Source organism: Pleurodeles waltl, chromosome 3_1 (genome assembly GCF_031143425.1).
Source record: "Pleurodeles waltl isolate 20211129_DDA chromosome 3_1, aPleWal1.hap1.20221129, whole genome shotgun sequence".
Taxonomy (NCBI): domain Eukaryota; kingdom Metazoa; phylum Chordata; class Amphibia; order Caudata; family Salamandridae; genus Pleurodeles; species Pleurodeles waltl.
The window spans coordinates 420536769-420560476 of NC_090440.1; the positions used below are offsets into that span (position 1 = coordinate 420536769).

The 23708-nt window shown below is 44.5% G+C and overlaps 1 protein-coding gene across 1 annotated transcript in view; it reads left to right on the top strand.

Moving 5' to 3' along the window:
• Nucleotides 1-23708, top strand: part of LOC138284184 (aminopeptidase Ey-like) — a 663484-nt gene that overhangs the window by 198720 nt on the left and 441056 nt on the right. Inside the window, exon 6 of the mRNA XM_069222683.1 lies at nucleotides 19155-19309. Coding sequence (XP_069078784.1) covers nucleotides 19155-19309 — 155 coding nt within the window. The remainder of the gene's footprint in view (nucleotides 1-19154; nucleotides 19310-23708) is intronic.

The following is a 23708-nucleotide window of genomic DNA, read 5'->3' on the forward strand; positions in this document are numbered from 1 at the left end:
ATTGGTCTTAAAGGAAAAGGATGCCTTACATGGACTTGAACTGTTCCACAATCATGGCCACAAGCCAGCATAGTTCACCTATTCTCTGACCCCCCCACACACACACTAACGTGGGTGATGGATCAACCAAGCCAGCAGGTTCTCTAGGAACATTTAATTACTGACCTTTGACAAGTGAACCCCGTCCTGCAAGAAAAACTGCTCACCCTTTATGCAAATATGAGGAATAGACAACAGCCTAGATGACCTGAACAGCTTACCAATTCTTTTATTCACTCACTTCACTAAGCCGTTGAGTGCCCTGACCGACTTACCACCTCTCCACTGTAACCTGGTAATGATGTTGGACCACACTAACACAGCCAGCAAAAACGTATTCGTAAGCCAACCAATCTCAGAGATCACTAATTCAAACAAGTCCTTCTTGCCTATCTCCACTAAGTCATTGACACCAAGATGCACCACAAAGATCCAGGGACTGTATACCCCCAGGGCAACATTGGGTCAAATGCAGATCTCAAATGGGCCAGGTGCACCTCTCCTTGACCTCAAAAAGTCAGCCGATAACCTGCATGTTTTGCCCTAGCGGCAAAGTCACCTGCGGCATAAAAGGCCTTTGCACGGGAAACGTAAGAATATCCCAGTATCAGTACTTTTGTAACCTCTGTTGCCCCTGCGTTGACAGGAGTCACCAAGGAATCCAGTGGCTGACTCAAGTTCTCACGCCTTCCTCCTACCTCAACAGGAGAATAGAGAAAGGAGAAAAGGGAATTAGCGGCAGACCCTACAGCAAGTTCAATCTTACATAACCTGCAGATTCTTTCACTGTTGCAGTGGTTAGATCCCCAATCCTAAACAAGAGCAACCCATACTATGTGGGATTAAACCCTGCTGCCCTCAAGGAACATCTAAGTATTCTGTAGAACTGAAACCTGGTCAGAGGTGTCCCATCTGTATGCACCAGGAGGGGGCCACCTGTTCAACATTCAGTACCAGGCACCCTATGCAATAGGTTGTGATAGCCCCTACCAGTCTGATCCATCTTGGAGTGGGTAATAGTGATCACCAGGGAGCCATTCAGCCACTGGATGCCAGCACACTGCAAAATCCCATAGGTGTCTCTTTTATTTTTCTATACTAGTTCATTTACATTCCGACCCCCATAATATGCAAGGGCAAATGCTGTTCTAAAAAGGCAGAATTCATCCTACATCCTGCAAATGCTCCCAAGGGTGGACATGATTGTTGCTAGCTTCCCCGTGTCAATGGGGCACCTGGAGTCCGGTTTGGCCCCCTCCAGATGCTGCCAACTCCTCAATCCCCGCTGCCCGAGGAAAGCTTTTGTCCCTTCTGTGTGCCCCAGCATCGTTTCAAAAAAGGATAGTGCAGCAGTGTGGCACCTGGCGTATGCAAATGGTCGCCCTTTATCCCTAGGGGACCCTAGGAATGCAACCAGTGACTTAGGAGCAAACCAGTCCCTCACCCCAGCATGCCCCAAGAATTTTCAATATACGACAAAAGCCCCCTCATAGGCATGCCTCATCCTTGGCACTAGACTGGCTGCCACTAGGTCTGCTAGGCTGTGGCATCAAGCCACCACAGTTGCTCTGGCAAAGGTGTAGGGATCTCTGCTGCTCCTGGGGGACGGTACCCGAACATCTGCATCTTGAAATGAGAGAAAGCATCAGATGCATTATTCAGTACCCCCAGGACATGCTTGGCTTTAAAAAGTACATTCAGCTTCAGACACTGCAAGACAATCTCCTTTAAAAGCCTAAGGATCAAACACTTCACTGCCTGTTGATTAATGCAATCCACCACCAACATGTTACTGAACCAGAATATTTTTTGACTGGTTGCGGAACTGTTATGGCAAGATCATGAGGGCAACTACAATGTGAAAGCGCTCAAGAAAGCCAATATTTGTTACCAGATTTGACTGCACCCAGTCCCTTGACCTTCGCTGAGCACACCATGCTGGACCCGAAATAGCACCAAAACCTTCACTTCCTGCAACATCTGTGAACAAACCTATCTCCTCATTGGTCATAGGCCAAACCACGGTCCCATTTAAATCATGCAGTAACACTTCCCAGAGCCTCATATCCTGGCGGACCTCGCCTGACAACCTGGTATGGTGGTGCTTTGCTGTCAAACCATACATGACCTGCTCAATTGATCATGAAAAGGGGCGGTCCATGGGAATGATATGCAAAGCAAAAACCAACTGCCCAACCACCACTTGCATCAGGTGCAAGATAACCTTCCTGTCAACATCTGGGCAGTGCGCGCTCTATGGGCGACTGGAATGCAAAAACTTAGCACTCTCAAGATAACGTAATTTATGCATTGTGCTGATATGCTGTTGTTTAACCTTTTGCATTGCAGAGTTTAATCCTGAAGACTTATGTTCAAGGTGCTTTTAAATACTGTTCATTTGCAATGTATTGCTGCAGGCTTTCAGAGTGTGTCAGGGTGTGGTCCCTTTCCAGGGCCTCTCTAGAAGCTTCCTCTGCAGCATGACTGGGTGTGGTTGTGGGCTGGGCCAAGACTCTAAATAAGGGAGCCAGCCCAGCTCCACGTGCTCACTATTCAGAGGTCCCGGTGCAGAGCAGCAGCAACTTCCTGAGCTCCTGTTCCGGAGGCCTACTTTGATCTTCCAGGCCTCGCCCTTTCACTTTGTTCGGTGATTCTTGATCAGGGTGGTAAGACGGGGGTCGGGCTGGGCCCCCGATTCCGCTCTCGAAGGATTTTGAGTTCTTGGGCCTAATTAACATGATAATTCTATTTTGCTCTTGTGCGTGTGAGAGTGCGCTTGATGTTTAATGACATTTACTTGCTGGCATTTGAATCGGCTAGAGGCGCGATTCTTTCTTCGTATACAAATCTAGATATTCATTGTGCGCAACCATTTTATGGCATTTACAAGGTTGCATTTGAATCGGCAAGATGCGCGATTCTTTGCTTGAGTACAAATCTAGATATTCATTGTGCGCAATCATTTTATGGCATTTACAAGGTTGCATTCGAATCGGCAAGACGCGCGATTCTTTACTCGAGTACAAATCTAGATATTCATTGTGCGCAACCATTTTATGGCATTTACAAGGTTGCATTCGAATCGGCAAGACGTGTGATTCTTTCTTTGTATACAAATCTTGATATTCATTGTGCGCAACCATTTAATGGCATTTATAAGGTTGCATTCGAATCGGCAAGACACGCGATTCCTTACTCGAGTACAAATCTTGATATTCATTGTGCGCAACCATTTTATGGCATTTACAAGGCTGCATTCGAATCGGCAAGACATGCAATTCATTTTCTGTGCTTAACTCATGTTACTCATTGTATGCTACCATTTCTTGACAATCACATGGTGGTCTTCGAATCGGCAAGACGCGCAATTCATTTTCTGTGCTTGATTCATGATATTCAGTGTGCGCCACCATTTCTTGACATTCACACGGTGGCCTGCGAATCGGCAAGATGTGCGATTCGTTCCTTGTGTTAAATTCATGATTTTCAATGTGTGCTACCATTTCTTGGTATTCATATGGTGACCTTCGAATCGGCAAGACGCGCAATTCATTTCTTGCGTTTAATTCATGATATTCACTTACGTTACCATTTTACGGCATTCTCATGGGGGCCTTCGAATCTGCAAGAAGCGCGATTCATGTCTCGTGCCTAACTCATGTTATTCATTGTGCACAATCATGTCATGGCATTTATAAACCTTTTGTAGAAATCTGCAATGTGCGCTATTCATGTTCCTGCATTTTAAGAAAACTATAGTGTTAGAATTCTAGATGTTATATAGTATGTGCATGTAAGGTCTTTAGTACAATTCCTATTGTTTCCCAAGGAATGTTTGGATAGCATTTATCCTCATGTAATGAGGCCGTGTTTGTTATGGGACACTGTTCTGGAAGGCTTGTATTCCCAGAACAGTATGTTTCAATTCATGAAAATTCCACATGAAAAATTGTGCTAACCATTTTTTGCTTCTTTTCCAGGTACCTAGATTTAATGAGGCCTAGTTGGAGTTTATTTCTAGGACATTCATGTTTCCTTAGTCGAGGTGTTGTTTCATGTTCCAAGTATCACTGAACTCTAGACTCAACAGTGTGTTATTTCATGTTGCGAGTATCACTGAACTCTAGACTCAACAGAGTGTTATTTCATGTTCCAAGTATCACTGAACTCTATACTCAACAGAGTGTTATTTCATGTTCCGAGTATCACTGAACTCTAGACTCAACAGAGTGTTATTTCATGTTCCGAGTATCACTGAACTCTAGACACAACAGAGTGTTATTTCATGTTCCGAGTGTCATAGAACTCTGGACTCAATAGAGTGTTATTTCATGTTCCAAGTATCATTAAACCCTAGATTCAACAGAGAGTTTTTATGAATCTAAATGTGGTTTTGAATCTGATGTTGTGTTGTTTTAATCTTTTGCTTCCCACAGGTCTCCTTCCCCGCTGTTCCCTTCCTAATCCCCTTTTCCCCACTTGGACCCTCTTAGACTCTGTGACATTCTAATCAGAGTATTGGAGCTCTCTTGTGGTGGACGTGTTGGGAACGTGCGCAGACCCCGAGGATCTGGAGACTCTGACAGAATAGTGAGCCCACAAATTATTATCCTCCTGGTTTGCGTGTGTTCTCAACATGGCTACACTGGACGAGCTAGTCAAGGTTATTACGCAGATCCAAGCAGAGGTAGTGTCATCAAGGGATATAACAGCCAACTTAGCTGAGAGATTGAGTCAGTTGCAGGAAAGAGTGGAAAAAATTGAGCAGGGTCCTTTGGGTGCGGGTTGGCCTGGTCCTCCTCCCGAAGGTACAAGTGGTCACCCTCCAACTAACATTTCTCTCAACATTCCCTCAGCCATTCCTCTGGCTCCTTCAGAACGGTTCTCAGGTGATCCTTTGAAAGCGCAATCCTTTCTGATGCAAGTAGAATTGCACTTTACCTGTCGACCAAGTGTTTTCCGCTAATGCCCAATCCAGGGTGGGCTTCTTGTTATCATACCTGACGGGGGACGGAGCCACCTGGGCAATTCCTCTTGTGCGTAAAGACAGTTCCCTGCTTTACAATTGGAGAAATTTTGTTCGTGAGTTTGAACGAGTATTTGATTGTAGAACTGTGACATTGTCGTCAGATCGTGAATTATTAGACTTGCAACAAGGTAACCAGGATTTAGTGTCATATGTAGTCAATTTTAATTGGCTGGTAGCCGAGACATCCTGGGCTGAAGAAAAGCAAGCGGCCTTGTTCTACAAGGGACTCAAAGAGCAGCTAAAAGATATTCTAGCTCAAATAGACCCGCAGCCTACAGACTGTCAAGACCTGATAAACCTCGTTTTGAGACTGGATCATTGTTTAGCAGAACGAAGGGGAACACGCAAAAAAACTGAGAAATATACCTGGCATGTTCATGATAACAGAGAATCACAAGTTCAAGAAGAGAACAATGAGGAACCAATGGAAATTGGAACTATCAGACGGTCCTTTATAGTCTGCTGAGAAAGACCTACATCGGAAAAGGAGACAATGTTTGTATTGTGGCCAGGAAGGTCATTTTGTTAAAGAGTGTCCGGTAAAACCAAAAAGCAGATTGGCTGTTGCCAAAAAGGTTGAGACAAAACAAAAATCCCCAGAGTACAAGGAAGGTTTAGTCTTGGGAGTTACCTCAGACCTTTCTCAGAAAGAGACACCACCGTTAAGAAAATCACAGTATTTGAAATTGGATCTAGAAATTCAAGTAGAAGGACGCACCTACCTAAGAGAAGCTTTAGTGGACTCAAGTGCTACTGAGAATTTCATAGACACTCAATTGGTGGAAGCATGGGGGATCCCGTTTGAGAAAAAGAAAACACCGGGGTTAGTGGAAACCACAGATGGCAAACTCCTAACTAGAAGTCCAGTGACTCTACAGACCCTGCCCTAGTCAATAACTTGTGATGGACAAACTTATGACACTAAACACGTCGAGCCAGTAACCTTTGATGTTATTCATGCTCCTCAGTATGGAATCACCCTCGGAATGCTTTGGTTGAGTCACCATAATCCTCAGATAGACTGGGAGGAGAGAAAGATAATATTCCAGTCAGCCCTTTGTAAGACAAGATGTCTTAAAACTTTGAATGTTCTTAATCTGAGGGAATCTCCGTTAGCTATAGTCGCTACCAAGGAAATGACATTGCCTTCACAAAGTGTATCATGTACTGGTGAGGAGGGGGCAAGGAAGAACGGAGAGCCCTTCTTGCAGACCCCAGAAGCTGAGAAAACCTTTTTGATTTCAAAGGAAGTCTTTTCCAGTACTCCTATCCTGACTCATTCAGGGGCTGAAAGTTTCATTGTCAAAGAAAACTGTCTCCAGACATCCAGTGTTACAGATACTCAACAAGCCCACACAACAAACGATGCTGAAAAAGAAGACTTCTCCACCGTCCCAGTCTTGACTCATCCTAATCTTGACCATCCAGTTACAGGAGAAACAGGTGCTCCATATGGAACAAGTGGTGGCGTGTTATCGCACCGCAATAAAGACAGACAAAAGCATGCAGAGCATCACAGTAAGAAACACTGTGAAAGACCTCCATATAAAACAGATGATAGAATGAGGCTTTCTACACAACATATTTATTTCAAGAAAAGACACATGTTTAGTCCCAAGTTCACCGGTCCTTACACCGTCTTTCAACAAGGCAATCCAATAACCTATGAAATGCAGCTCTCTCGGAGAAATCGTGGTCCTAAGAAAGACACATGGGACTCTGCTTTTGACATCCATGCTCTACGATTAGTGAGGCATTTTCATCGCCTAAAACCAGACAAACCAGGCCGTAGAGCGCGTTTGGGAGAGGGGAGTACTGTCAACATCTGGCCAGTGCGCGCTCTACGGGTGACTGGAATGCAAAAACTCAGCACTCTCAAGATAACGTAATTTATGCATTGTGCTGATATGCTGTTGTTTAACCTTTTGCATTGCAGAGTTTAATCCTGAAGACTTATGTTCAAGGTGCTTTTAAATACTGTTCATTTGCAATGTATTGCTGCAGGCTTTCAGAGTGTGTCAGGGTGTGGTCCCTTTCCAGGGCCTTTCTAGAAGCTTCCTCTGCAGCATGACTGGGTGTGGTTGTGGGCTGGGCCAAGACTCTATATAAGGGAGCCAGCCCAGCTCCACGTGCTCACTATTCAGAGGTCCCAGTGCAGAGCAGCAGCAACTTCCTGTGCTCCTGTTCCGGAGGCCTACTTTGATCTTCCAGGCCTCGCCCTTTCACTTTGTTCGGTGATTCTTGATCAGGGCGGTAAGACGGAGGTCGGGCTGGGCCCCCGATTCCATTCTCGAAGGATTTCGAGTTCTTGGGCCTAATTAGCATCATAATTCTATTTTGCTCTTGTGTGTGTGAGAGTGCGCTTGATGTTTAATGACATTTACTTGCTGGCATTTGAATCGTCTAGACGTGCGATTCTTTCTTTGTATACAAATCTAGATATTCACTGTGCGCAACCATTTTATGGCATTTACAAGGTTGCATTCAAATCGTCGAGACGTGCAATTCATTTTCTGTGCTCAATTCATGTGACTCATTTTACGCTGCCATTTCTTGACAATCACATGGGGGTCTTCGAATCGGCAAGACGCGCGATTCATTTTCTGTGCTTGAGTCATGATATTCAGTGTGCGCTACGATTTCTTGACATTCACATGGTGGCCTGCAAATCCGCAAAACGCGCAATTCGTTCCTTGTGTTAAATTCATGATATTCAATGTGTGCTACCATTTCTTGGTATTCATATGGTGGACTTCAAATCAGCAAGACGTGCAATTAATTTCTTGCGTTTAATTCATGATGTTCATTGTGCGTTACCATTTTCACGGCATTCTCATGGTGGCCTTCGAATCGGCAAGAAGCGTGATTCATGTCTCGTGCCTAACTCATGTTATTCATTGTGCACAATCATGTCATGGCATTTATAAACCTTTTGTGGAAATCTGCGATGTGCGCTATTCATGTTCCTGCATTTTAGGAAAACTAAAGTGTTAGAATTCTAGATGTTATATAGTGTGTGCATGTAAGGTCTTTAGTACAATTCCTATTGTTTTCCAAGGAATGTTTGGATGGCCTTAATCCTCATTTAATGAGGCCGTGTTTGTTCTGGTACACTGTTCTGGAAGGTTCTTGTATTCCTAGAACAGTATGTTTCAATTCATGAAAATTCCACATGAAACATTGTACTAACCATGTTTTGCTTCTTTTCCAGGTACCTAGATTTAGTGAGGCCTAGTTGGAGTTTAGTTCTAGGCCATTCATGTTTCCTTCGTCGAGGTGTTGTTTCATGTTCCGAGTATCACTGAACTCTAGACTCAACAGTGTGTTATTTCATGTTCCGAGTATCACCGAACTCTAGACTCAACAGAGTGTTATTTCATGTTCCGAGTATCACTGAACTCTAGACTAAACAGTGTGTTATTTCATGTTCCGAGTATCACTGAACTCTAGACTCAACAGTGTGTTATTTCATGTTCCGAGTATCACTGAACTCTAGACTCAACAGAGTGTTATTTCATGTTCCGAGTATCACTGAACTCTAGACTCAACAGAGTGTTATTTCATGTTCCGAGTATCACTGAACTCTAGACACAACAGAGTGTTATTTCATGTTCCGCGTGTCATAGAACTCTGGACTCAGAGTGTTATTTCATGTTCCAAGTATCATTAAACCCTAGATTCAACAGAGAGTTTTTATGAATCTAAATGTGGTTTTGAATCTTATGTTGTGTTGTTTTAATCTTTTGCTTCCCACATGTCTCCTTCCCCGCTGTTCCCTTCCTAATCCCTTTTTCCCCACTTGGACTCTCTTAGACTCTGTGACATTCTAATTAGAGTATTCGAGCTGTGTTGTGGTGGACGTGTTGAGAACGTGCGCAGACCCCGAGGATCTGGAGACTCTGACACTTCCTACCCTCAAAGACATGCCTTCAAGGCGTTGGAAAAGCATTAACTTACTCCGATGGGAGCCTTGAGACCCTGTTATGGGTTCCAACTCAGTCCCTACAAAGTCGATTGTCATCGCAGGCCCAAATGTTTTCATCAGTCCTTTAAAAGACTGCAAGGCCCCAGCACACTCCTTTGTCCTGGGGGTCCAAAAAACAAGAAATCCCCCAAGTAGCGCAACACCCACTGATGCCCTGACTTCTGCATGAACACCCACTCAAAGAAAGTGCTGAATTTCTCAAAATAAGTGCATAAAACCGGGCAGCCCTTGTCAAAATAGGAGTCTTTGAATTGAAAAGCCCAGCAAAGGGAAGCCTCACGGGTGCACAGGGAGCATGTGGTAGGCCCTTTCTATGTCTGATTTTGCTAAGAGTGTTCTGACCCCATCTCCTGAAGCATCTGAATCACACTGGTACAGAGAAGCATACTTGGCAGAGCATAAAGCCCCATCAATAGCCTCATTCACTGACTGACCCCTAGGTGCTAATAGGTTGTGTATTAATCTGCATTCTTCAAGTTCCTTTTTAGGGACTACCCCAAGGGGAGAGCAGACAAAGTTCTCTAGTGGGACTGACCCAAAGGGACCCCCAACTCTCCAAAGACTTATCTCCTGACTCTATAATTAGATCTGAGTGTTTGCTGATTCTTGCAATAGGGGACACAAATACACCCCGCTGCTGAGATTGTAAAACCCTCTTTGAAACCGTCATATGATGCCTCAACTGCTGTGGGATTATTGTACACACTAAACAATGGAACCATTGCCTGCCAGTTAACCGGGGAGGAGGCTTTGAGCAAAAGGAGGTGATCAGTCTTGTTTTTTGGCACCTCTTTCCTTAGATGTTCTGAAAAACTTGGCCTCTAGGTGCGATGACAAATCAGAGAATGAACAACAATGTTTGAATTTGCAAGTCCCAGTGGCCAGGGTACAGAATCGTTTATTAAAGTCCCCACATGAGCCCCCTCTGCTCTCCCCGGCTGCCATTCAACCCAGAGCCCACCCAACAGGGCTGACTGGGAGTGGCATTGAGACATTGAGGCTACATACCATGCCTAGTGGCCTTAATCCTCTTGAACTCCATGCCATAATCTCTCAAGGCACTGTCACCAAACTCATCATGTGCACACACTATTCTATTCTGGTAGCATGCCAGTTGGGCTCCTAAATTAGTAAAACCTTCAGCAATAATAGCTTGAAAAATCATAATACCTTTCATTCAATTTATCAATGTCCCCTCAACACTATTTTTGTAAGGCCAATGGCTGCAGTCCCTAGAGTGGGAACACTCCATGCATTGCTTGCCCTCTTACCTTTTGAGCCCAACTGGTCATTCTCAGACCACACATCTCCCAAACCAGTAGCCAGCAATGATATCCCCATACCTGTTACCATTGATTCATGAGAGGGGCGTGTGGCCCCTGCCATTTCTGGTCCATCGGTGGCACGCTGCTAGTGAGCGGAGTAGCCAGAGCTGTAGTGCCCTCACCACAGGGCTAGCTTGCGGCTCCCCGTTGACCCCTGCCACAGGTGCACCACCCACTTGCACTCCCTGACCCCTTGCACCATCCAGGTAAGCCACTAACCTCCTGTCTGTCTCAACATTATCCCCTTATGCAACACTGCTCAGCGCACCCCACATTAGATGAGTGGACAGCATTCCCATCTTTGAAAGCCAAGGCAACACACAGGCTAAACTAACCACCAAGTCTGGCTGACCAGAGCCTCCAGTCAGAGTAAACACAATCGCCATACAATTGTTTCCCTTCTGCACAATACTACCACTTGCTACATATACCATTACGGTGGGGACACTACCCTGTGTTCCCAACATCACCGGTGTTACCTGCTAACTGGGTCTGCAGGGCAACCTCAGTATCCACAGCTAAACCCTTATGGGGTGCTTGACCCTTGCCCTACTTCTTAACTGGGGAAAGGCCTACCTTGGTGCCATCTCTGGTCTCCTAGGCCTCTCTGCCAGTGCTACTGATTTGCTAGGCTTTCCCAGTAGCCTGTGCCACAACAGGGCCATAATTTCATCCATTGTGCCCATCCTATGCATTAAGGGCTCCATATCAACCTCAGCTCATCGGCGCTTGGAACTTCTCTTCACACCACCGGGTATCTTTAGTTAAGGCTTACAGGAAAGCACACAACCAATATAATTGCACACACCCTAAATCCAGTAAATCAACTAAGGGTACCGCAACACCACAACAACAGATTCTTGATTGTGAATCAGACCCAATACACTGTAGCAGCACGCACTAAAATGTTCAAGAGCCAAAGATAACACCAAATCACAACTATCTACCCTGAGGCTCACACTGCTATACAAAAAGTAGTGTCAAAAATAAGGGGTTCACACTTGCCACAACCAGACCACAGAATTCCAAATTATGTGAATGGTTAAAAAGCCCTCTCAGTAAATAAACCTTCGCCCCAGGGTCTGATGCCTCACCCCAGTACAATCACCAATGAAATGAAACACCCCAAGGAAAAAGAGACCCCCAGCACAGCCAAATCATCAGGCAGAAAATTAAGCACTTAGCCAAATGCCCCTCTAAGGAGCACACACTTGCTCAGCTATTGAACAAAATGATGCTCCACAAAATAATGCCCCAAGCACAGGCCCCTCCTAGCCCCCACACCTTCACAGCCTAGGGCGTCCACCGGAGCTGCCACTGAGTGCAGTAACCCCAGGAATGCAGCTTGGGTCTGATGAGAAAAAGCTCTCAAGCCAGTGCGGCTTCCGGAGGTGGTTTGCTGAACTATGATTGCAGAGCTGCTGCAGCTGAGTGGAGCATGCTTGTGAGGAAGTACTTTGAAGCCTGCAGAAAAAGAAAGAAAACATAAAAATATTGCAGGTGTTGTCTGGGCTCTGATCAGGTGAGGTGTCCTGGCCGAGGCGGCGAGCGGGACAAAGAGACCCGCTCACAGCCTCGTGGTGCCTTTTATTGGTGGGGCTGCAGGTCTTCGTGAGAATGACCCAGGAAGCACTCTGGCATTCTGGGGTCACGCCCCACCCAGCCAATCCTGTGCCGCCCTCCCCAGAATTTGCGCCACTGCTCACCGGCATATGGATGGCTCCCTGACTTGGGGGAGCCCCTATAATTCTCAGGTGTTGTCATCTCTGTGATTAGGATCATCACCTCCTGCTGGTTGAACATCGCTTTCCTCTTCCTGGTACTCTCTTGAGTACTGATCTCCTGCAATCTATCCTCCTGTTTTATGTCCTTCTGGCTTCTTCCCACCTCCTTCCCTTGCCTGCCATATTTGCTTAGTATTGGGGATGTTTTAGACTTCTTTGTCATTTCAATTGGCGTGTCACATTTATGTTTTGTAGCATGCTGAGGGTGCCTCACATTGTTTTTTTCACATTCCTTTGTTATCACACCTCTTCTCACAATAAATATATCACAACACATAGAAAAGTGACCCTCTAACTGTACTGCTAATTAATTATGCAGCACTGCACTTTTTAGGTGAATCTGAATCTTTGGTATTTTCTTTTTACTGCCGTTGATTGGTATATTAAGGGGTGTTTTTCAGGTTGTGATGGTGATGGTGAATGTGTAGTACTTAGAGGGTGTCTTTGTCTATGTTGTTGCTATATCTGATTGCAGTAGGTTATTGTGTGAAGTAGAGTGACATTTCTTTTGTGACGGTTATTGTATTATTACGTGGTGTATTCATAGGAAAATTATTTAAATTAATAGCTCTGCAACAATTGTATTTTAGGCAAACCTCTTAGTAAATATAAATGTATTTAAAACAAATTTTAAAGGTGGAAAATGATCTCAGTAATGGTACGATTGGATGATCACATTAGTGATGTCATCAATGTTGCCATACGTGAGGTCCTAGGTTATGAGTTGTGTTCTGAGTTATAACTAGTTGACTCAACTTTAGCTTGTGAATTTTAGTGTATTTTAGGTTTTGTTTCAAAACCATACCTTTCTTTTAAGTGGGTTTTATAAGACTATTTTTGGAGGAAGTGGTTTCAATCCTACATTAACAGTTTTCTAATCAAAGATAAATATAACTTTACTTTAACCTTTGATATTTTCATTGATTGTTTTTCTATATAGCATATGCAACAGTTGATGTAGGGCCTGGTGTTGAACTAACCACAGGTACAATGCCTTTATTCAGCCCACCTGAAGCACCCAATCCCGCTGTGCAACCCACAGTGGAGTCTGGCTGCAGAGACTTACCTGCAGCCATGAACCGAACCCACCATGTGCAAAGGGGGTTGGCCACACAGTCTGGACTGTGGCTAGGCCCAGCAACCAACCCATAATGGTTGCCAACCGATAGATGCGCTCACCCTTTGGCCATGCTTAGTCGAGGTCTGCAGTAAGGCCTGGCCTGCAGCTAAGTTCTGCGCCAAACTTGCTGTGCCACAAGTTCCAATGTGCACAACTGTAGCGGCTCCCTGGCTTTGAGCAAGGCCCAGAAGTAAGTCATATGTATACAGTAATGTTGATAACTACGATACAAACACTCAATAAAGAAGACAATAAAAAAAGAAAGGGGAATACCATTTTAGATATTCATGTAAGCCAGTTTTGTAAAGGAAATGGGAAATATATGTTTGTATTTTTTTCTGGAACATCTTGTTAGTTGCCACTATAGTGAGTGTTATAATGATGTTAATATTATGAAAAATTATTTTTAATGTTGTTTTTGTTCTGTTGCTGCTGTTCTCACTGTCATCATCCTCATCAGTATTATTATTATTATTGTTATTATTATTATTGTTATTGTTATTATTATCTCTCAACCTTAACACTGCCCCCCAAGGTCTAGGCCTTAACCGCTTTACTAAGTTATTACGGATCATGAGATGTTCTGATTTGTGCACCAATTACCCAAACTACTTGTCATTAGTAAACAAATGCAGCCTTACTTTTAATATGGTTAGATGATTTCAACGTGAATTTGTGAGCAAGCCTGCCATTTGCCTTCCTATGTGTGAGAGTAAACTAGAAGAGGCTGTGCCAGTCTTCTCTCTTTATCAAATGCCCATTGCTCATTGTAGGATCTGTGATCCTATTTCAGTGAACAATTATCAACAGTTGATTTACTGATGGCCTAATATACCATTGATGATATACCTTGACCATAAACATACAGTGGGTCAACAGTAAAGAGATAAGGATCACGAATGTACAGACTTGTAAGAGTTAAGTGATGATGCTCTTTCTGTACCGATTTCTTTAGAAAATTTCTTAAATTTGTATGTCAAGAGCTTTTCTAAGTACATCCAATTAAAGCCCTAATGTGTTCATGAAAAGAGTTTCTATAGAGTCGGCTGGCTCATTTTAATCCCACTAATGCTGAATAAATACATATTCCAACTTCTAGCCCCGATTTCAAGGAATCATTTTGACACTCTCCTCTTAATTATTTTTGCTGATCTTCCGTTGCCAATAACTAATAAATTATCTGTTCTAGTCCTGCATTTGGTCTTCCAAAAACTAGTGCTGTAGCTTTGTCAGTTAGATTAGTGGGGAGGGTGTGAGAGTCAGATTTCCCAGCAATCATCCCGGTCATAAATACATTGTATGAGAAGCAGGGCAGAAGGAGGGCCTTAAGGATAAGTAGGAAGGGAGAGGAGTGCTGATTGTGAGGGGTACTTAGAACACAATATTTTATAAAATACCAATTCTTAAAACCTTTAAAACAGAGAGACGAGTGTGTGTGTGTTTGTCTGCATGTGTATGTGAAACACCCAAGTGAAATCCGACAATCAATCACTCAGAGCCCAGTGTGCTTACAGGAGGCTAGGAAGGCATGTTGAAAATATATTTCTTTTTGATAGGTTGCAATTTTAAAATGCAAAAAAGTGCCCTCATACATGTAAAACTATTTCAGTCTGGCCTTATGGAAATCTTCCAAAACAAGACCTAAAGCTGGCTGATTGGCTCCTACCAACTGTATACTTGCCAAAGAAAGGTGGCAGCCAATGCTGAACATTTATTTCACAAATTTCACGTAGCAATGAAACCCACACAATGTATATTAATGATGGGTCATTTATGTTTCATCCTATGTTTCCCCGGACATCTGAGCCTCACTTGCCCCAAATCCAGTATGTTGCTGATTTACCTTATGGGGGGACTCTGCAGGCATGGCACTGGTCTGATCGTCCTCTGCTCGGAGCAAGGTGGCTTTAGACATAATCGTTAAGACTGTAATTGGGTGTAAAATAACATCACGTTGAATTCTATTTCAGCCTGAACTTTGTATTGTGTTGTAATTGGATTTATATAGTGCGTACTACCCCTGATGAGGCAATTAAAGTGCTTTATGGCTAGCAGCACACTACCCATAACCTAAAGTTAGCAGTTAATCCAGTATTTATTAGTTATTGTTGTATATTGTTGGGTACTAGGTTAAACTTGTGCTCTTAGGAAACTGATAGAGACTTTTTCTCCAGTTTTTCATGGTAGATTAAGTTAGTGAGAATCAGGGGAAATTGTTAGCGAGTGTTCTTTTAAGTTGAAAATAGGATGAAAATAAAGGCTCTAGGGGGCTGGATACGTTTTGATAGGGACAATTACGGAGAAGGAGATGTTGTGATATTTGGTGAGCAGTGAGTCAAACTGAGAAGCATAGAAAGGCTAGGAAATATTAGACTGCAAGAAATGGTTATCCAGAAGGCATGTTTGTGATTTTTGAGGAAAGTTATGGATAGGTTACTGCACTATAGTAGAGAGTAAGGCAGGCAGGAATGTGACAGAGTAGGTTACACTAAGAGGCATTAAGGCACGCACATGATGGAATCTAAGAAAGGGAACATTGATTAGAAAGGAAGGTGAGAGAATAAGCATCAGCTATAAAAATCAAGGTCAGTTTTCTTGCAGGTTTTTAGGGTTATAATAGGAGCAGGGTTTGAGATAGGATGCAGACTTAGAATGTATAAAGAGTAGAAAGGCAGTTTGAGGATTATTACCCCTGGAAAGGTGATATATGTTGTTGCTATTTTGGTTGCTTTTTTGACTGCTGATGCTGCTGATGCAGCCTGTCTGCTTTTGGTTAGATTGATATAGAAGATTTATATTCTTTGGACTTCATACTTGAATTATTACAATATGAGCTACAGAGATTATGTTGTATGTTCGGCTAGCTGGTCCTTTACAATTTATCTGGTAAAGTGTATTGGATCATCTGTGGGATTTGAACTGAATTATTCTGCAATTATTTAATTGGGGATAGATGCATGGGTAGCATGCATCTAGAGACATGTGGTTCCCCCTGAAATTAGTAAGGAGTTGTTTGTTAAGGTATTTACCTGTAATGGTCATGCTTGATCTTAGAGAGTCCGGAAGGGGCATCTGTCTGTAGCCTGAGAGGTCAGAAACAGAGATCATTTAGATTCTCTGTTGGATCACATTGGAAATAACCAGGTCTTAACCATTCATCTGAACTCTAATTGATTCTCAATGGCTCTGATCTTTGTAGGTGCAGGTGGGAAGCTCCATAGTTTTGCTGTATGAACAGAGAAGGTAGTGACATCAATGTTTTCTTCCTGTGGTGCTACAGTTCAATGTAAGTTCCTGAGTTGTTAGCATTTGGTGATTTTTGTTTGAGTTAATTTTTCTATCCTTGGTCATTTATTGCGCACAATAGCTTGAAAGATGAGCTTCTTGCAATTAGGAGCCAGTGTAGAGTCTTTAGGACTGCAGAGATTTGGGTTTGTATATTTACATTTAGAATGTTTTGGTTTCCTTGTAGCCTTCTGATAATTGAGAGTTGGAGCTTGGATTGGGTGAGTAATGTTGGTGCTTGTACCTTTTGAGGAATTTGTATGTGGAAAGATTCATCTAAGAATTATTACTGTATAGAAAGTTGATTGAGGCAGCCTCTCCACTTGAGTATTCATGGCAAGTGTAGAAAAGAAAATTCCAAGATTTGTTTTCTATTTTTGGTTGAGGGCCTTATTCATGGCAAGTGTAGAAAAGAAAATTCCAAGATTCCTCCCTTTGTTTTCTATTTTGATGGAGGGCCTTGTTAATTTAGCCATAAGGATAGAGGATCATAGATTTTCCATTAACCACTTGCCATTATTTACATTTTTGAAGCATTTGGCATGAAGTGATTCCACATCATCCAATTCTCTATTGCTCTGAGGCAGGAGCTGAGTTTTGATATTGCTATATCCTTAGGATTCTTCAGTTTGAGGGTCATCTCTGTGAAATCTGCATAGTTGAAGCTTATGATCTTGAAACTGTTGATTAATTTTTGTAGTGGTTTTGTATATATCTAAAATGTAGAGGTGAGACAATAGATCATTGTGGGAATCCTGTTTTATGCATTAAGGATTTGATGAGAAAGGTGTGTGAATTGAATAGGGCCTGTATGTAGGTCAAATCAAATCCATTTGAGAGTGATGCCTTCCATACAGACATATTTCAGTATAAATAGTAATGTAGCATCATGTGCTATATCAAAATCTGTTGAAAGGTCCAGGAACAATAATGCAGCTAGACCATATATAGGCTATTTTTGTAGGTTATCCCAAACTGCAATTAGGACTGATTCACACCCTTTTCCTTTCCAGAATTGTGTTTGGCAGTATGCGAGTAGTTGCTTGTCTTCTATGAACTCTGAGATTTGGTGAAAGTCTGGTCTCTTCATAATTCTAGTACAGAAAGGTACATTGGAGATTGGTCTGCAGCTGTTAGGGACCTGAGGATCCAAACTGTTCTTCTTACACGGTGGGCATAAGTATGCCTTCCTCAATACCTCTGGAAGAATTCTTGTGTTTAAGAAGTTACTGATAATATCTGTATCTGGTAAAGATGCAAATGGTGATTGTTGCATCATTTTAAAAATGTATGAAAGGCAGGGGATGATGGGCATCTGGCTGGGCTGCTAGCTTTTAGCAGTTCTTCAAATTCAGAGGCAATAATTTCTTGGTAAGATAATATAGATGTAGATAGTTTATCTGTTGTGATTTCATTTGGTTGTACAGGAGCAGGTTTTTCTCTTGATTGTTAGATGAGACATACTAGGTTTTTTGGGGGAGGATTGGTATACATCAGGGTTCTTGTTAGTCTCATCTGTTGGGCTCTATGTGGGAATACAATTATTTTGGCAGAGATTATGTGAATGAGAAGGTGAGGGGATAGGAATTGGTGTTGGACTCATGGTGCTGGGATTGTTGCATTCCTTAAATTCATTGTCCTGCTCAAGTGCCTGTGTTATGGATATGATGGAGTTTTTGAGAGGGTGAGTATGGCTCAGATTGTACATGTGAAATTGCTGTTGGTGTAGGATTGGGTTTTGGTAATGTGTTAAAACAGCGTTGGGTTCTGAAGTGATGTAGTATGGGCAATGCAAAGTGTGTATGATTGGTGTTACTTGTTTTCTTTTTGGTTTGTTGAAAGTGGAAGAGGTTTGAGTGAGGGATAATGCAGGAATGTAAGCATCTAGGTTTAGTGCACTAGGCTTGCTAGACCATTTACAGACCTTAACAGGCCCAAACAAGTGGCACACCTAACATGATGTCTTTTAACTGGATGGCCAGACTGGACGCCCTAAAAGCGCTTTTAAAAAAGTGGAGTCGTAGTGATCAGGTGACCAGAACCAATGGGACCCCAAGCTCTAGAGCCAACAGGAACCCAAACCCTAAGGTCTAGACCTAAAATAAACCCTAGCCCCAGATACTAATATAAACCCTTGCCTTGCAAGTGAAAAAGAACCTAATTTCTGTGTCCTCCAATCAATACAAACTCTAAGCCCAGTAACAAATAAACAAACAAGGATTGGCAGCTAATAGAAATCCTAGTACTAAGCCCTTGCCGTTTAACAACATTAATTTGTTCTGTAACATCCTTGAAACACTGGTTCAGGTCTAGTTCAGAAACTCCTCTGAAAGTGATATTGTCCTGGGAAATGTTACTCCCAGGATGTGGTGTCCTAAACCTTTTAACTGACAATGTAACTCACAGAATAGGACTGCATATGATTTGAAGTAGGGCCACAAAGCTTTGAAGCATTTTTAAAGAGCTTGTGAAATTAAAGCACAGTGCAAAAAATACAGAATTAAGCATATTTCTAACACTGTGAGATTCTTTTTCATATGGATATTCAGCTGTCAAGCAATTGTTTATCCTCTTTTTTTCTTTGCAGATCAGATAGGCATTCCTGACTTCAGTGCAGGAGCCATGGAGAACTGGGGTCTGATCACATACAGGGAGGCAGCTCTCTTTCTTCATCCATCAGAATCATCCCTGAAAAATAAGGAAAGAGCACTCATTGCTATGGCTCATGAGCTTGCACATCAGGTACATCTATTCATTTACTTTGCAACCTATTTAGAAGAATGACAAACGTAAGGTGCTTTAGGGGTACATTCAAATATCTTGAAAAAAGTCACTGCAATTATGGTGAATTTTAGCAAAATAATGGATGCCCTATTTATAGGACAGGATCTGCCTCAGACAATCTGTGATGATAGATTAAAGCTAAAGATGTTGGAGCGTTGCTATCAATAGATTGGAGGTGCAGTGGAACACAGTCTTTTCCACACATGCCTTTACTACACATTCATTACCATGCAGATGTCTTTACCACACATGTGTTTACCATGCATTGGGGCGGGGCCTGGGACCGATGGAGCAGCACGCTCGAAGCGGAGCTCCCAGCGGCCGTCCAAAGGCCTACAATATCCTGCATCGCCAGCCGTCCTAGAGGTGGGGCTGGGGGCACCGGGCTATACCAGAGGCCCGGTGCACAGGCACATACCCCTCCTGGGGTCCCGCGAGGCTCCGGCACCCTGGAAAGGGTGATTTGAAGGAACAGAGCTGCGGGGCAAAATGGCGGACGCATGGTGGGAGCCGGCGGAGCTGCAGCAATAAAGTTAAGTTTCAGAGTGCTGCCCCGGAATACAAGTGCAGAGTGGGGGAGCTGGCGAAGGGGGCCTGCTTGGCGCTGCATCAATCGGAGGAGGGCTGCCCCCCACCCCGGCTGGCGCTCGGAGGAGAATAACACCGAGGGTGAGTGACGGATGCAAGTGTTTGCGGCTGGTGGGGAGGTGTGGCTCTGCTGCTGGCGCCCCGGACACTGAGGAAAAGTTGTTGAGACCTCGTCCTGCCCCCTGCGGAGTGTGCAGAGGTCGTGGGGGGAGGTGAAGATCAACCCCAGCCACACTGAAGGACCTCTGCAGTGCCAGCTCACCGATACAGGGGAACCTGCGCTGCCACCTGCACCGAGAACCGCCCAGACCTGGGGAGTGCTGCCGTGAGCACAGAGGCTGGAAAGGCGGGGCCGCCTGGTGCGCCCCATCACACTGGTGAGAACCCAATTCCCGCAGAGTTCGCCCACGCCTTCGGGGCTGTGCCATGGGGGGCCGTGTTGAAGCCTGCGAACCACAGACCTGAACAACGCACCCCTGGGCCGGGACCTGAAATGTGGGGCCTATATTCGAGACAACCCAAGACCCGCTCTCTTTCTTTGACCAAGTGACAGCCTGCCCACATGGAGGAAGTGAGGGCAAGCCCACAAAAAAGAGAGGGCCCAGACAGAGAGCCTACAGGGGAGAGCCTCCCGCAGGGGCGAGTCACCGAACCAGTGGCCAATAACCACAACATATCCTCTGAGACCACCCTAGACACCATACTCCAGGCAACGCAAGCGCCCCTAGAGGTTCTGGAGCTAAAGATTGACACCTTAACGGTTGATCTGACCTTGCTCAGAGACGATCATCACAGACTGACAGATAGTGTAGTCTCAAATGAAAATTCTCTGGAACAACTAGCCCAGAATTATCAAGTACTGACAGAACTTATCCGAACTCACCTCACAAGTCAAAACCCTTGAGTTATGGGCGGTGGAGGCAGAAAATAGAGCTCGCAGAAGCCATCTATGATTGGTGGGTCTCCCAGTGAAAGCAGAGCAGGGGACATCGAGCATGGAAGTATTCCTGGAATGATGGATTCGTGAGGCGGTGGCCCCTGAAGGACTGTCACCCTTTTTTGCAATTGAAAGGGCTCATAGGGTGCCAGCAAGACCCCCACCCCCTGGACCGAGGCCACGTCTGGTCATTGCTAAACTGCTGCACTTCAAAGATAGAGACCACATCCTGACCCAGGCGAGACTGAAAGGGGAGATCAGGATGGGGGACCAGCAGATAATACAGAGGGCATCTTTTACTGAGGCTAAGAGAAAACTCAGAGAACAGGGAATCCAGTATGCCATGCTGTTCTGTTCCCGGCTAATCTAAGGATCACCACTAACAACAAGGTCCACTGGTGTGGGAAGGGTTGGAGTCGTATGAGTTGGCCTCTACAGACCCACCGGCTGGGGCAAGTCGGGTGAGCAGCGGTCAGTGTAGAAAACCTGGCAGTCGACGAACAGCTGTGGTGCCTCCGTGCCACCAGGCACTGCAGGAAATGTGAGAGGCGGTGGACATAGCGGCGTCCCTGAGAGGGGGGCCATGACTCGTCCCATCCCATCTGAGGTCTTATCTGACCACAGCTCCATCTTTGGCAGCGCGTCCTTCTCATCCCACGATGCTTCTGACATACTGCTGAGGATAACATCGGGGACTTCAGACGAAATACTGTGAGAACCGCCAAACTATGGGATCACAAGCTCTCATCTCATTCACGAAGGAGAAAAGAGATACCTCAGAGAGTAACCACAACAAACTGAACAATGTGCTAATGCCATGCCCCGCGCTCCGCTGGGCCCCGCCGGGCCCCGCTGGATCTTCTGCTGCGGTGCACCTGTACCTGTGGCGGTGCAGCCGGGTGATGAAGCTTGACTCTTGACGAAAGGGCTCTGGAGAGCATGCCGGAGAAGCTTACTCTTGGTCCTTTGTATCTCGCCCCTGAACATATAATGTTAGTTAAACTATTGACAGTTTGGCGGGGATAATTTTAGATGCCGGTCCTGGGGAGAGGGAGTTGGGGTTCAGGGGTTATGGTTTAGCTTTTTATAGTTTTGTCACTCCCAGCCATATCTGCTCCGTCATACCAGTCAATGCTGAGTGCACATCCTTGTCAACACACCACCATTGGGTACGGAGGGTTAGGGAAAGCCACACTTCCCACAAATATGCCCTATGGAACCCCCTAACTATAAATTACTTACATGGAATGTCAGGAGTTTGAACAGTATGAGTAAAAGTTATAAAGTCAATAGTCAACTCAAAAGAAGAGGGGTACATATAGCCACTATTCAGGAGACACACCTGATGGAGCAAGAAGTTAGGGCCCTCACTAAGAGATGGTGATGCCAAATATACACTACGACCTATTCAGCATTCACTAGAGGGGTACTGTTATGGACCCGACCAGGGGTGCCGTTTCAAAAAACACATGAAATTATAGATGAGGAGAGATGTTATGTCCTGGTAACTGGGAGACTAAAGGGCAGGGATATAACGCTCGGGGGAATCTATGCACCAAATCAGGAACAAGGTACCTTTCTCACAGCGCTCTCTCACACGCCGGGACCCCATCTCACCCAGGCAGCTATCATAGGAGGCAACTTTAATTAAATTGCTGACCCAGAACTGGACAGGTCCCGCCCTCCCCTGCAGCGCTTCCCAACTAATAGAATGACCAAAACATTTTCCAACTGTCAACGACACTGGGGCTTCACAGACTGTTGGCGACACCTCCACCCCACAGAACAAAATTACTCCTTTTATTCTTACCTGCACCGGTTGAGCAACGACACTGGAAATTGGGTTTGCACGAACCGCCCACACATGATTGATGTCGGGCTGTCTGTACACGGGGGAGGGGAGGGAAAAGTGGTGTCCGCTCTCTACACAGCATTACATAAAGATACAATTCTCCCACTGGACAAACTACGAATAGCATGGCAGACGGACACAGGGACCCCCATAAATGAGCAGCGATGGGCTAGAATCACAGCGCATACACACACAGTGTCTAGGAACGCTTGTTTCAAACTATTTAACCTCTATATCTTTCACAGGGCATACCTTACCCCCTACAAAATAGCAAAAATGTTTACGAGTGGGTGCGGTGAATGTCCCCGTTGCTCAGAGCCAGAAGCAGGCCTGGGTCACATGGTGTGGAGCTGCACAAGCCTTGGGCCCTACTGGGAAGGGGTATGTAGAAGTATAACTGCGGTCACAGATGTAAGACTCTTGCTGTCTCCTTTGGAGGCATTATTGGGAGACTTTCCCTGACCAAATGCTATGAAAACCACTAACAAATATATAGACCTGGCATTGACAGTGGCTAAAAGGGAGATCACGATACACTGGAAATACACTGGGGGCCCGCACCTACAAAAATGGCAGGACGCATTAATAAAGTGGGCTGACGCGGAGGGGAGAATATTACACCTGGAGGCTGCAAGGGGTTGCAGACCTAGGGACACAGCACAGCAATGGGACTCCTTGCTTGATTGCCTTAAAAACCTGAATGACACTATATTAGATCAATCACAATCAGCTGATGGAACAGATGGTGACGAAGACCACAATGAATAAACCTGCACAAGACCCGAACTTTGTTCAGATTTGCTGACCGGATGGCCAATGCTAGGCAAGGAGCGTCTATTCGCCGACTAGGAGTTGACTTAAGGGGAGGGAACCATGGGGAAGGGTAGATCAGACCAATTGTTAATCATGTATGTGTTTGTTACGTACAAAACCAATAAAAATATATTGAAACAAAAATGTGTTTACCAGGCATGGTAAGT